This window comes from Pituophis catenifer, unplaced genomic scaffold (genome assembly GCF_029215685.1).
Source record: "Pituophis catenifer annectens isolate HBS135680 unplaced genomic scaffold, rPitCat1.0.hap2 SCAF_1, whole genome shotgun sequence".
In the NCBI taxonomy this organism is placed as follows: Eukaryota; Metazoa; Chordata; class Lepidosauria; order Squamata; family Colubridae; genus Pituophis; species Pituophis catenifer.
Window position 1 is genome coordinate 48,985,656 of NW_027256881.1, and position 12,149 is coordinate 48,997,804.

General features: G+C 36.8%; 1 protein-coding gene across 1 annotated transcript in view; it reads left to right on the plus strand.

Annotated features, from left to right (window-relative positions):
- Nucleotides 1–12,149, plus strand: part of SPATA17 (spermatogenesis associated 17) — a 92,124-nt gene that overhangs the window by 61,241 nt on the left and 18,734 nt on the right. Inside the window, exon 9 of the mRNA XM_070949050.1 lies at nucleotides 7,642–7,774. Coding sequence (XP_070805151.1) covers nucleotides 7,642–7,774 — 133 coding nt within the window. The remainder of the gene's footprint in view (nucleotides 1–7,641; nucleotides 7,775–12,149) is intronic.

Sequence of the window (12,149 nt, forward strand, 5' to 3'; positions counted from 1 at the left end):
AGTAGCAAACATTTTAAAGATAGTTAGCGCAGCCACATGTTTCTACCCATGTGGGTATGCAGCAGAACAACCTCAAGATGTTTAGTTGCCTCAGGTAGAAGAACAAATAATGCTTCCCTCATCATAATATTTAGCGTCCAAGGAAATCCATACTATTTTTGCACTTGAGATATAATACTAAACAACTTAGTTTTTCAACCCAAATAATAACTTGAAGAATAAATTTCTTCATTTTCAAGGCATGATCAGTTACATGAAGCATCTGCCTTTTTAGTCATGGTAGGCTTGGCCTGTTTTGATAGTACTAATTACCACTTCCAGTTGATTGGAGAGCAGATCTATCACTGGACTTACTTGGGAGCAGGGAAGGGATGTGAAATACAATAACTTGGATTTGATCCATCAATCTTCCATAATAGATCATGTCAAAATACTACGCAAGTATTTTACCTATATCAGTTTCTGAGAACCATTTATCTAGAAGTTATTTGCCCATATTGTTTTTATGTAGTATTGCAGGTATGTATTGTCTTCACTTGGACAAATTATTTGAGAGTTTAGCTTTGTGTTTACAAATCTGAAGAACAAAGGGAAGGTGTAAAAAAAAAAAAAACACTGAATAGTATGTTGAACCAATCTCACATATCAGGATATTTTTGCAAATGATGTCTAGTTTTTAGATGCTTTCTAACTTTAGCAATTTGAATATTTTCTGGAGTACTACTGTACTCTGATAAATAGGGATTATCATATATTTCAGATAATGTTTTAACCATTCAACATTCTGTTTGTAACTCTTCCATTTACTTTAATTACTAGCACAGTGTGTGACATTTATTAATCAGCAGAGCCTTTTTAAGTTACAATACTAAATCAGCTAACCCCATTAACACAGAATACCCCATACAAGCAGTAATAGGAATGGTAGTTACTGAGCAAATCGTATTATAAATGCTGGTGCTCTAGGGCACAGTTAAGCATGATTACCCTCTTTTGATCCAGTATTCCTCTGCCTCTTCTAGCTAATTTCCACTGGAAATTTACAAAGTAGTGCCTTCATTTTTCCACCTTAATTTTTCTAATGAAGTTCTGGTATTTTATAACACTGGGGATGCAGATAATAAGCTTCTCTATAATTAAGGAGCTCTAGAATTGTCTGCAATTAAGAGGTCTCTGTTATTTTTGATTATATAGAACTAAGCTGCATTTTATCTGAAACTTTTGCTTTTCCTGTAAACTGGTATTACAATCAAACAGCCTCATGATTTTTAGTTGAATATCAGAAAATGAGAAATATGCAATGTTAAAAACTGATAACTGGGGGATAATATAAATGTAATATAACCAGAATTTTCTGTCATTTTTGACATGTTTTTTAATCTTTGGCAGAAATAGTTTCTATTATAATGTAATCTCATTGGTTTGAATTCTCTGAATTAAATTTTCTTCTTCATATGTATGATAATCCTCCAAATATTTGATAATGACTGTCTTATCAATACTTAATCTTTCCTAACCTCAATACAAATATAAACATCTTCAACTCTAATAAGACATCTTCACTCATCCTTATAGCCACATCTATGTGTGTTAATAGCCTTCAACAGCAATGATAGGATAGTATACCCTTAAATAGCAATGTCAGGATAGCAAATAAGACCTGATGGAAGCATAATGAAAAGTATAGATAGGGATCTGAATGCTAAACCTCTGTTATTCTAATCTAGAATCACCAGTCTTTTACATACTGTATTGCAAAGTTGATTCCTATTTAGATCGTAAGTGTTCATTAAGTGAGCTCTACAACAGGGCTGTCAAACTCACGACCCACAGGCCAGATGTGTCATGTGCTGGCCACAGCCACACCTAGTTTAGCAAAGGGGGAAAAGTCACAATACATCATGTGACACCGCTGTGACAATACGAGTTTGACACCCCTGCTCTACATGGTATTATTCTTATCCTTCCGATTTAAAATGAATTCATGAAATATATTTTGTTGGCTTGGACTTACTTTTCCAGCTTGCCAAGACTATTCTAAATCTGACTGTTCTATCCTGTGTGTTACTGCCAATTAATTTGATGACTTCCTCTACATACCGTATTTTTCGCTCCATAAGATGCACTTTTTTTCCTCCCAAAAGTGGGTGGAAATGTCTGTGCATCTTATGGAGTGAATATGGGCGACAGGCAGCAGTGGCGAACGGCAGCAGCGATCCCTGCCGCCTGGAACTGCTGATCAGTGATATTCTGGGACGCCGATTCAACCACCTATCAGCTGCTCAGAGGCAAAGGCTCCAGTGTTTCCCAGCGGAGGCAGCAGAAACAGAGGAGGCAGGCTGTTTGCTGCAAGGACGCTAGTCAGATGAATACCAGATGGACGCTGGGAGGCAGAGGCAGATTTTTTTTCTTGTTTTCCTCCTCTAAACCTAGGTGCATCTTATGGTCAGGAGCGAAAAATATGGTAAATGTCAGCAAATTAAATCAGGAATGTATGAAACTATTTATCATTGGTAGAATTTGTCTGCTGTCAAATTAATATTAAAATTATTGAAATTTCTTCATTCCTCCAAATTTCTCTTGGGTAATTTGAATGTAGAATGGTAGATATGTCCAGGTAGGAGAGGCAGAATTAAAGCACCATCACACAAATGCCATGTCTTTCTTACGTAATTATGTCATGTATCAAGATAGAAGTATGTAATGGTATTTGCCTTATGACATTACTGGGTGCATGTTGTCATTTTTGTGTCATCACAGAAGGCAGTGGACACTGCAAGGTATTATTTAAGTTTTCTACCTATCTCAGTAGCCTGAAGCAGATCTCCACAATCTCCACTATCAATAATATTTCTTTCTCTTTTTATTTTTACCCAAATGTTCTCAATTAACTTACTACGTGGAGATTTGTGGTTTTCATCAGATGTGTGCAACCTTTTACATAAAATGTTGCTTTGCTCCCTTACAATTTGATATTGAGTACTTTATACATTATTTCAGATTGTCTGAACACTTTACAGTGTAGTGCATGTGGCAAGCTCAGCAGCTATTATAGCACTGTAATAGAAGTAAAATTTGGTTTTACCAAACACAAAATCACATCCTGTAGGAATCAAATTCACATTCAGGACCATTAATAAAACACATTGACTTTTTACCCTTATTTGAGGAGCAACTTTCTAGAAGCATAAAATTTTCCATTTATTCAGATTAACTTTATGTTTGTTTGTTTGTTTGTTTGTTTGTTTGTTTGTTTGTTTGTTTGTTTATTTATTTATTTATTTATTTATTATATTTCTATACCGCCTTTCTCCCGTAGGACTCAAGGCGGTGTACAGTCAAGAAAAATATAGACACACAAACATCATAAAATTGCTAATTAAAATTATTACTTAGTTTGGTCAATTAAATAAAACCCAGAATTAGATAACATTTAAAAAATCATTCACATGTTTGTATGTTTAGGCCTGCCTGTTGGAACATCAGGGTCTTGAGGGCACGGCGGAAAGCACGGAGATCAGGGATATTCCGTATCTCCGGGGGCAGTTCATTCCAAAGGGTTGGAGCCCCCACAGAGAAGGCCCTCCCCCTGGGAGTCGCCAGTCGACATAATTTGACTGACGGTACCCTGAGTAGTCCCTTCCTGTGAGAACGAACTGGTCGTTGAAGTATGTTGAAGTATGTAGGTCTCTGATTCAAAATCTAAACAGGGAAATCTGGTTCTATATGACTATTCAAAATCATTTAAATTCATGATTTTGTTTTGATTAAATTCCCTATTGTTTTGGCAATTTCATGTTCAAACTTTAGTGAAAGCCATTTTGTTATATGTTTTAATATATTTATCATTCATCTGGATAATTAATTCTTTCATTTTCCAAAAAAATCTTCTGTGATCTTGGCTATTCTCCATGTTTATTTTATTATAAAATGCTTTCTGGGAATATAAATTTAAATTTAATTTCTAATAGTGTCAGTAGTCCTAGAAATAATGGAGTTTCTACCATAAAGTACATATTTCTACAGTAAGTAAGTAACATTGTCACTGATGGTTTGCAACAATGTGCACCTTATCACAAAAAGCAAAACTTCTTCTGAATATTTAGACTACCTAAATTCCATGCTTCCATAGGCAAATTCCTAAATACTAGCCTTGTCATTTCAGTCGTCATCCAATCCCTAGAGAGAGCCAATTTTCTTTAATGTCTGAACCGAAGAAAAATGTACTATTAAAATGCAATTCAGAAGTGATAAAAACTCTAAGTGGAGCAGCCGGCTTTCTGTACCTCCTATGTATACTCAGGGACATTGGGGCCACATTAATTTTTTGTGTGTGTGATGTCCATCCCAAGTGCAAATTAGCCCTGGAAGTGCTATAATCCGTCTTATATGAGAGCCACCTGTCCCATGAGTATATACATGCTTCTGTAGCTTTGTATAATTTAAAGCTCTGCTTCTTCTGTGCTATTGTTTTGTTAATTTTCAAGAGCCCTTGGTTTAGAAGGCTTTATGGGCAATTTGACTGGCCAGATGCTAATAAAGACCAATTTGTTTCTCCACAAGGAAGGTTTATTGATGTAATTTACAGCTGATAAAATATTAATTTCTTTCAACAGAGAATTTTTACATAAAATTCAGTAAGTTTATTAAAATAAGAGGCTATTTTAAAATAAGCAGGCTTTTTAATTGACATTACAAAAGTAATACACAGCAAATATATTGTAATATTGTTAATGCTTCAGAAAATATAACTGTCCTCAATTTCCCCCTTTTTCACATTTTTCTACATAACCTCTCAGAAAATAACATTTTAAATTTCTATATAGAAAGAATTTAAAAACTCACCTGAGTTATTCCAATTCAGTGAAATTTAGAGATGCAGTGTGGAAGATGCACTTCATGTGGCACAGCCTTTGAGCCAAAAATGGAGAGTTATAACAACCTATAGTATATAATGTAGGAGTTAGATTTGTTCAGAAATGGTATATAAAACAGTCATACTGAAACAGTTTCACCAAACGACAATGGCTTCTGCTTTGCTTTAAGTGTTGAGTAAAAAAATTAAAATTCAGTCATTTACAGTTCAGCAATTCTTTTTGTTTTATACCTGCCAAAGGTATAAAGTGTTGCTGAAAGGTCTCATTGCATTATATCATCATGGGGAGATGGAATATAGGGCCTTCTCTGCTTTGGCAGCCTAATTGTCAGATATTCTTCCTTCAGTGGTTCAAGATTCACCTCATTTCAGCGCTTAGTTAAGACCTGCCTGTCTACACAAGCCTGAAGATACAATCAGTTTTTGTTTATTGTGTTTTATTTGTTCTTGAATCTGTCTATTCATTGTGGTCCATCATAAATCAATGATGTGAAACAGATTTAAAAATATTTAAATAAATAAACATCAGAGGTTATAGTGTAGCTCTTCCTCAGTAATTTTTTTTTTTTAAATTTTTGATTTATATGCCACCCTTCTCCGGAGACTCAGGGCGGCTTACAATGCGTTAAGCAATAGCCTTCATACTTTTGTATATTTATACAAAGTCAGCTTATTGCCCCCACAAACTTACAGTAATTGCAGACAGCTGGTGTTAGTCACAATGTTATCAGTCTGCTGAGCCACCAGGCCCTGGTGATTTACCACAGTAATTACCACAGTAATTTCTGTGCTAAGTAACTGATTATGATATCCTTGTCTAGAATAGTTTCCAAAATTCTTCTCTACTGATTCTACTGCTTATAAAAGTTGCTGATACTCTCTACCTTACTGAGACCACCGTCAAAGTACAGGTAGTCCTCGACTTACAACAGTTCATTTAGTGACAGTTCATTCACAATAGCACTGAAAAAAGTGACTTATGACCATTTTTTCACACTTACGACCATTGCAGCATCCCCATGGTCACATGATCAAAATTCGGACACTTGGCAACTGACTCATATTTATGACATTTGCAATATCCTGGTATCATGTACCTTTTGCAATCTTCTGACAAGCATAGTCAATGGGAAAGCCAGATTCATTTAACAACTGTGTTACTAATGTAACAATTGCATCGATTCACTTAACAACCGTGGCAAGAAAGGTTGTAAAACGGGGCAAAATTTACTTAACAAATGTTTCACTGAACAACAGAAATTTTGGGCTCAATTGTGGTTGTAAGTTGAGGACTACCTGTAATGTGATTCAATTCCTTTTGCTTTATGCTGCCCAGACTTGGGGATACCTACCTCCTCCTTTATTCCATTTCCACCATTATCTCATGCTCTCATTAATTTCTGTTTGCTTTCCCTTTATTGTATGTGTTTTCAAATCTCCATCCACCCCACCCCTTCAAATTTTTGTATCTGTTTAGGACAGTTTTTCACTTTCATGCACCCCCCCCCCTTTTTTTTTTCTTTCTTTCTTTCTTTCTTTCTTTCTTTCTTTCTTTCTTTCTTTCTTTCTTTCTTTCTTTCTTTCTTTCTTTCTTTTTTTTGCTTGCTGCTACTTTTCCCAACCCTAGTTTCTGGTATTTATTTTATTTTATTGCTTGCTTTTATTCTTCTCATTCTCCTTTCACCCATCCTCTGAACAAATTTAGAATCTTCCTTTTCATTTTCAGTACTGTTAATAGAAATACATACAAATGCCTATCAAGCTAACTAACTAAAAGTAGAGAAAATTCTAGATTAATCTCTGAGGGAAAGAAGTTTCATGGCCTGGATGAAATCATGGACATGACCTCTTAAAGTGCGGGTGCACATGTACAGATGGAGGTGATCCTTTAGGCATCTTGAGCCCAAACTGTTTAAAGCTCTAAAAGTAATTATTTATTGGAGCAATAAAGGAGTCATATAGTGAGCACTTTGGCAGCAATATTTTGAAACAGCTGTAGTTTCTGAACATTTTGAAGGGCATCTCCATTCAAACATGCTACAAAAATCCAAGCAGGAAGTAATGAAAGAATGTGTCAATATAGCAAAGAGACAAAAAACTTAGAAAACAAAATGAGATTAAATGAATGAATGACATAGTCCTTTCAGCAGTTCCAAGAAGGTCCCATATCCATTTGCACTATTCAGGTGACCCAGAAGGCACAGATAAACCTTCAAGTGGCCTCAGCGACTCTCAGAAAGAGTGCTAATGGCCAGATGACTGCAAAGAATATAAATCTTTCCATTCTCCACCATTCAATCAGAACTGAAGAAGGTTCTTGGAGAAGAAGCAAATTGTCTTCAAGGAAAAACAAAGGAAATATAGTTGCCTTTTGAAAAAACACCTTTGGGACAACCATGACCTGGATGACTGAGAATCACTATAGACATAAGGACAAATGCACTCCTTATATGGAAATATATAATCATTTTTCTCTTCTGAAGATTGACATTTGAGCATAATTTAATTCTTAACTTAATTGTATTATGTGCTCTGCGATGAATGTTTATACTATTGCACTATAGTATAATAGTACTATTAACACTATTGTTTGCAAATGTACTACTACAACTGTTGGCTATATTAGTAGGACATTATAAAGCAACATTGATAATTGAGGCAGGAAAAAGTTGTTTTAAATTACGTTTTTCTTATTGTTAATGTACATGCTTTCTAATGAGTAAGGTAAGGTGAAAAATAATTATATATAATGTTTTACTTTTCAGGTTTATGCCATTTTCATATAATGTGCCAGATGTATATATTCCATCCATTCAGAGAGCAAGCAAATATGGTCAGTCAAATTATGGACTCAAGTATTTCCGGGAAGAACACCCAGAGAAATGGATAACAAAGAAGGTGAGCTGTATTGGATAACCAAGGATAAGATACAACTTCTTAAGGCTAGCCAAAGCAAGGGAGGGCAGGGACGAGTTGAATGTGGAACTAGACTTGCCTTCTGTGCTGTAATGATTATATGTATATTCAAAAGATTTTAAAAATAGATTTCACAGTAGAACTCCTTGATTCTTATCTCAGAGATAGCAGAGGAATTCCCCAGATTTATGGTCCTGGGGACTTCAATCTGCCTTCTCTGGGAGTTGGGATTGAGATGGCTCAGGAATTCATGGTTTCCATGACAACCCTGGGTTTATCCCAGGCCATCCCAGGCCCTGCATAGGACAGTGGTTACATACTTGGTATCTTCCTCTTAGAACAGTGTGATCTGATAGATGTGATCTGGAAGTGGTGATGGTTTTTTGACCCTTTTGTCACTCCCTGGTGGCCATGAGATTCTTTGGCAGTATCAGAGAGGTGGGAGCTCTTTGATCAGTGTGTACCCAGTGACTGAGGGACCAAATGGGTTTCAGAAGTAGCTAGAGATTATTCCTGATGATCTTCTGCATGATCCAGTTGAGGTTGTCACTTGAGGGCACAAGAGGACAGCTGAGGCCATGGAATAGATTGCACTCATGCAACCTCTCCTTCCCCTTGGGAACTGATATTCTCTATGGTTTATGGCGAAGTTGAGAGAGGTGAAATGGGTGAAGAAATGCCTGGAGAGCTGCTGGAAACTAACAAGGAGTAACTCAACTTAATATGAGTGATAACCACTATTAAGGCCTATCTCATGAAGTTTCTGCAGCAGCTTCAGAGGCCCCTAGATAAAGTGGATTATCTGAATTCCTTTCAGTCCAGATTCAGGCATTGGTTCCACTTTTGGGTAATCTCTGGTGGGAGTGGAAGGAGGTAGTGTATCTATCCTTATTCTACTTGATCTCTTAGTGGCTTTTGATGCCATCAACCCAGGTATATTTGTTCACTGTCTTTGGCGGTTGGAATTGGGTGACACAATATTGGGCTTGTTCTCTTCCTTTCCATGGTATACTTTTGAGCTAGCTCTGGGAGTTGAAGATGGGGATCACAGTTTTCTATTATCTGAGGCTGGTCCCAATTTGTATTGATTGGGAGTGGGAAGCCCCACTTTCTGCTTCTGCTATGTGGGAAGCTGCACGGTTCGGTACTTTCTTTGGTCTTGTGAGATTATGTGAGATCATGACCATGAGGTGAGGAATCATCAATATGCTGATGACAGTTCTATATTTCTGCTACTTCTGAGTTAAGTGATATCCTTTCTCAATGCTAGGAGGCTATAATGTTCTGAATGGGGAAACAGACTTCAATTAAACCCTGGTAAAATTGAGTGGTTTTGGATTTGGGGACCTTCTATATCTGGGAATTTATCATCTTTGGTCCTGAATGGTTGGACTACCCCAAATAGACCCAGGGAGCAATTTGAGGGTCCATCTGAACTCACATCTCCTGTTCAAAAGGGATCTATCAGTCATAGCCAAAGGCTCTTTGCATAGCTTCATGTTGTGCACGATTTGCACCCATTTCTAGATCAAGAGGTTCTACTCACAGTCACTCATACCCTCATACTCAGTTCCCAGATGGATAACGAATACAGATTCAACATGAGAAAAACTTAATATTCTTTATTGATCCATCTTTGCCATTGGATCAAAACGAGCAATTGCTTTCGGTTCAATGGATTGTTTTTCACAAAAATACAGCAGAAGATGCCAAATGATGGCTCTCTTCCTTATTAAACAAATAGTACATACCGTATTTTTTGCACTATAAGACACACTCCCCCCCCCCCCCAAAAGTAGGTGGAATGTCTGTGCGTCTTATAGAGCAAATATTGCAGCGGGGGGAGAGAGGTTGGTGTGGTGGCAGCGTTCGCCGCCACCACCATGGGAACGCTGGAGTCTTCTCTGCCAAGCAGCTGACTGGTGGTTGGATCGGCCTCCCAGAATACTACCGATCAGCTATTCTAAGTGGCAGGGATCGCCACTGCCTATCACCACCCATTTGCTGCTGCCCATTCGCTGCTGCTGCCATTCGCCACCACCCGATCACCACCACCCATTCGCCGTTGTCTATCACTGCTGATTGGCGGTGGCGAATGGTGGCAGTGAATGGGCAGCAGTGAATGGGCAGCAGCAATAAGTGGCGGAGAATGGGCGGTAGCAAATGGGTGGCGGCGAACGGTGGCGGTAGCAAATGGGCAGTGGCGATAGGCACCAGTGGCAATATTGATGATCTGCGGTATTCTGGGAGGCTGATCCAACCACCAATCAGCTGCTCGGCAGCAAAGGCTCCAGCGTTCCCCGGCGGAGGCAGCAGACACAGAGGAGGCTGGCTGTTTGCTGAAAGGATGCTAGCCAGATGAATACCAGATGGATGCTGGGAGGCAGAAGCAGATTTTTTTTCTTGTTTTTCCTCCTCTAAAGCTAATGTGCTTCTTATAGTGCGAAAAATACGGTAAATATTCAATATATACTTATTTAATTTATTTTTTAAATGTGCTGCCAGTCTCACTGATACATCAACTCTGGAGATTTTACAATCTGATAAAAATTAAAAAGTATTACAAAACAATTAAAACTAGAAGAATTAAATAGAAAAGCTAAAAATTAAAATGAGGGGTTGTGCTTACTTGTGCTTACCCTGTACCAGTTCCTGCCAAAGTGATAGCAACTGCAGATTCACTATTTTCCTTCTTCAAGAATTTGAAGGTCTAAATCTATTTAGCAAAGGTGCAAAGAATAAATTGGTAAAAAGCTATCAAGGGTAAATGCCTTCAACAAGAATTGTGACTTGAACAAGCCATTGATACATTAAAATCAAGGTTGACTCAGCCTTCCATCCTTTCTAAGGTAGGTAAATTGAGGACCCAGTTTGTGGGGGCAATAACTGACTTCGTATAAATATACAAAAGTATGAAGGCTATTGCTTAATGCATTGTAAGCCACCCTGAGTCTCCGGAGAAGGGCGGCATATAAATCAAATTAAGAAATTAAAAAAAAAAAGTTTGCTTATCTTAAAGTGCTTAGGAAAAGTTTCTTGAATAGGACTGTCTTAGTGCTATATCTCCATATATTCAGTTATATGACTTCATAAAATGTCTATATGATTTTGCAATCTTTGTTTAAAATAGAAAAATGTGCATTTATTTTGATGCAATTTTACATTCTTATATAATTTTTTCTAATATAGAACATTTAATTTTAAATGTTACAAGTATACATACAGATTTTGGATGTGATCTTGAACTGAGAGCTGCATTTAAAAATTCAGAGACAAGCACAACATGAAGGAAGTTATATTCTAATCTGTATATTGGTTTAGGTTGAAAATCCCAAATGATTAATAATACATTTACAGGAAGTATGAATTTTTTAAAATGAGAATGCACTAGGCACCAAAAATGTAATCAACCATGGTTTGTCCCTTGTGATGAGGTAATTAAGGGATAAGAACTATTAAGCAATGTTCCACTTGTCAAAATGCTTACAATTTCATACCCATCAAAATGAAATGATAGTCCACAATCTTTAATTCAAAAAATGAAACTTCTATAAAGATTTTAGACCAATAACTTGCTAATGGCAGCAACTTTAGAGATGTTCCTTCTCTCCCAAAATAAAGAAGTGGTAATTAAGATCTTACTACTAGTAGTACTTTACGTCATATACCTTGTTTTTGGTGACTTACCAGCCAGTTCTAAGCCTTTTTTCCTTATTTGCTCCTGTATATTTGTTTTCAAATAGAATTTTTAATATACTACAAAGTATAAAAATAGCCAGTACTCCAAACAATTAATTTAGAGAACCTAAGCATATTGCACAGAACATAAAGTTGACCTTTACCGTCTGCAGCTTTTGAAATGAAGTGGGATGTGGAAGACATCATAGGCTTAATGTGGCACATCGCTGTCTGCAGAAACTTGGGTGGGATTGTGCCTGCCCGCCCATTGCACCCGATGATTGAATCTGCTGTCACCAGCATCCAGATAATAATGAACATTGAGCTTAACGACCGTTATTATGATTATCATAATTGATGTGCGAGTGTAGTGTGTGGGGATCATTACAGCTAAACTGTATGATATGTATGATAGAGGAACATGGCGTGATTATGGATAATTTTATTTTTACACACTGATTGGGATAAAATATGTTTTCAACAGCCCATCTTATAATAATCTTAGAAAAAAGTCTGTGCGTGTACATGTGATCCAGGTCTGCTGCAAAATAGCAATTCAAAAAAAAATTCACATTACAAATATTGATAATTAATTGGATAATTAATGACAAAAGCAATTCCTCTTCAGAATGCAGGTTATATTAATCAAAGTTAATATACAAAGTTAAAAATTTAACAA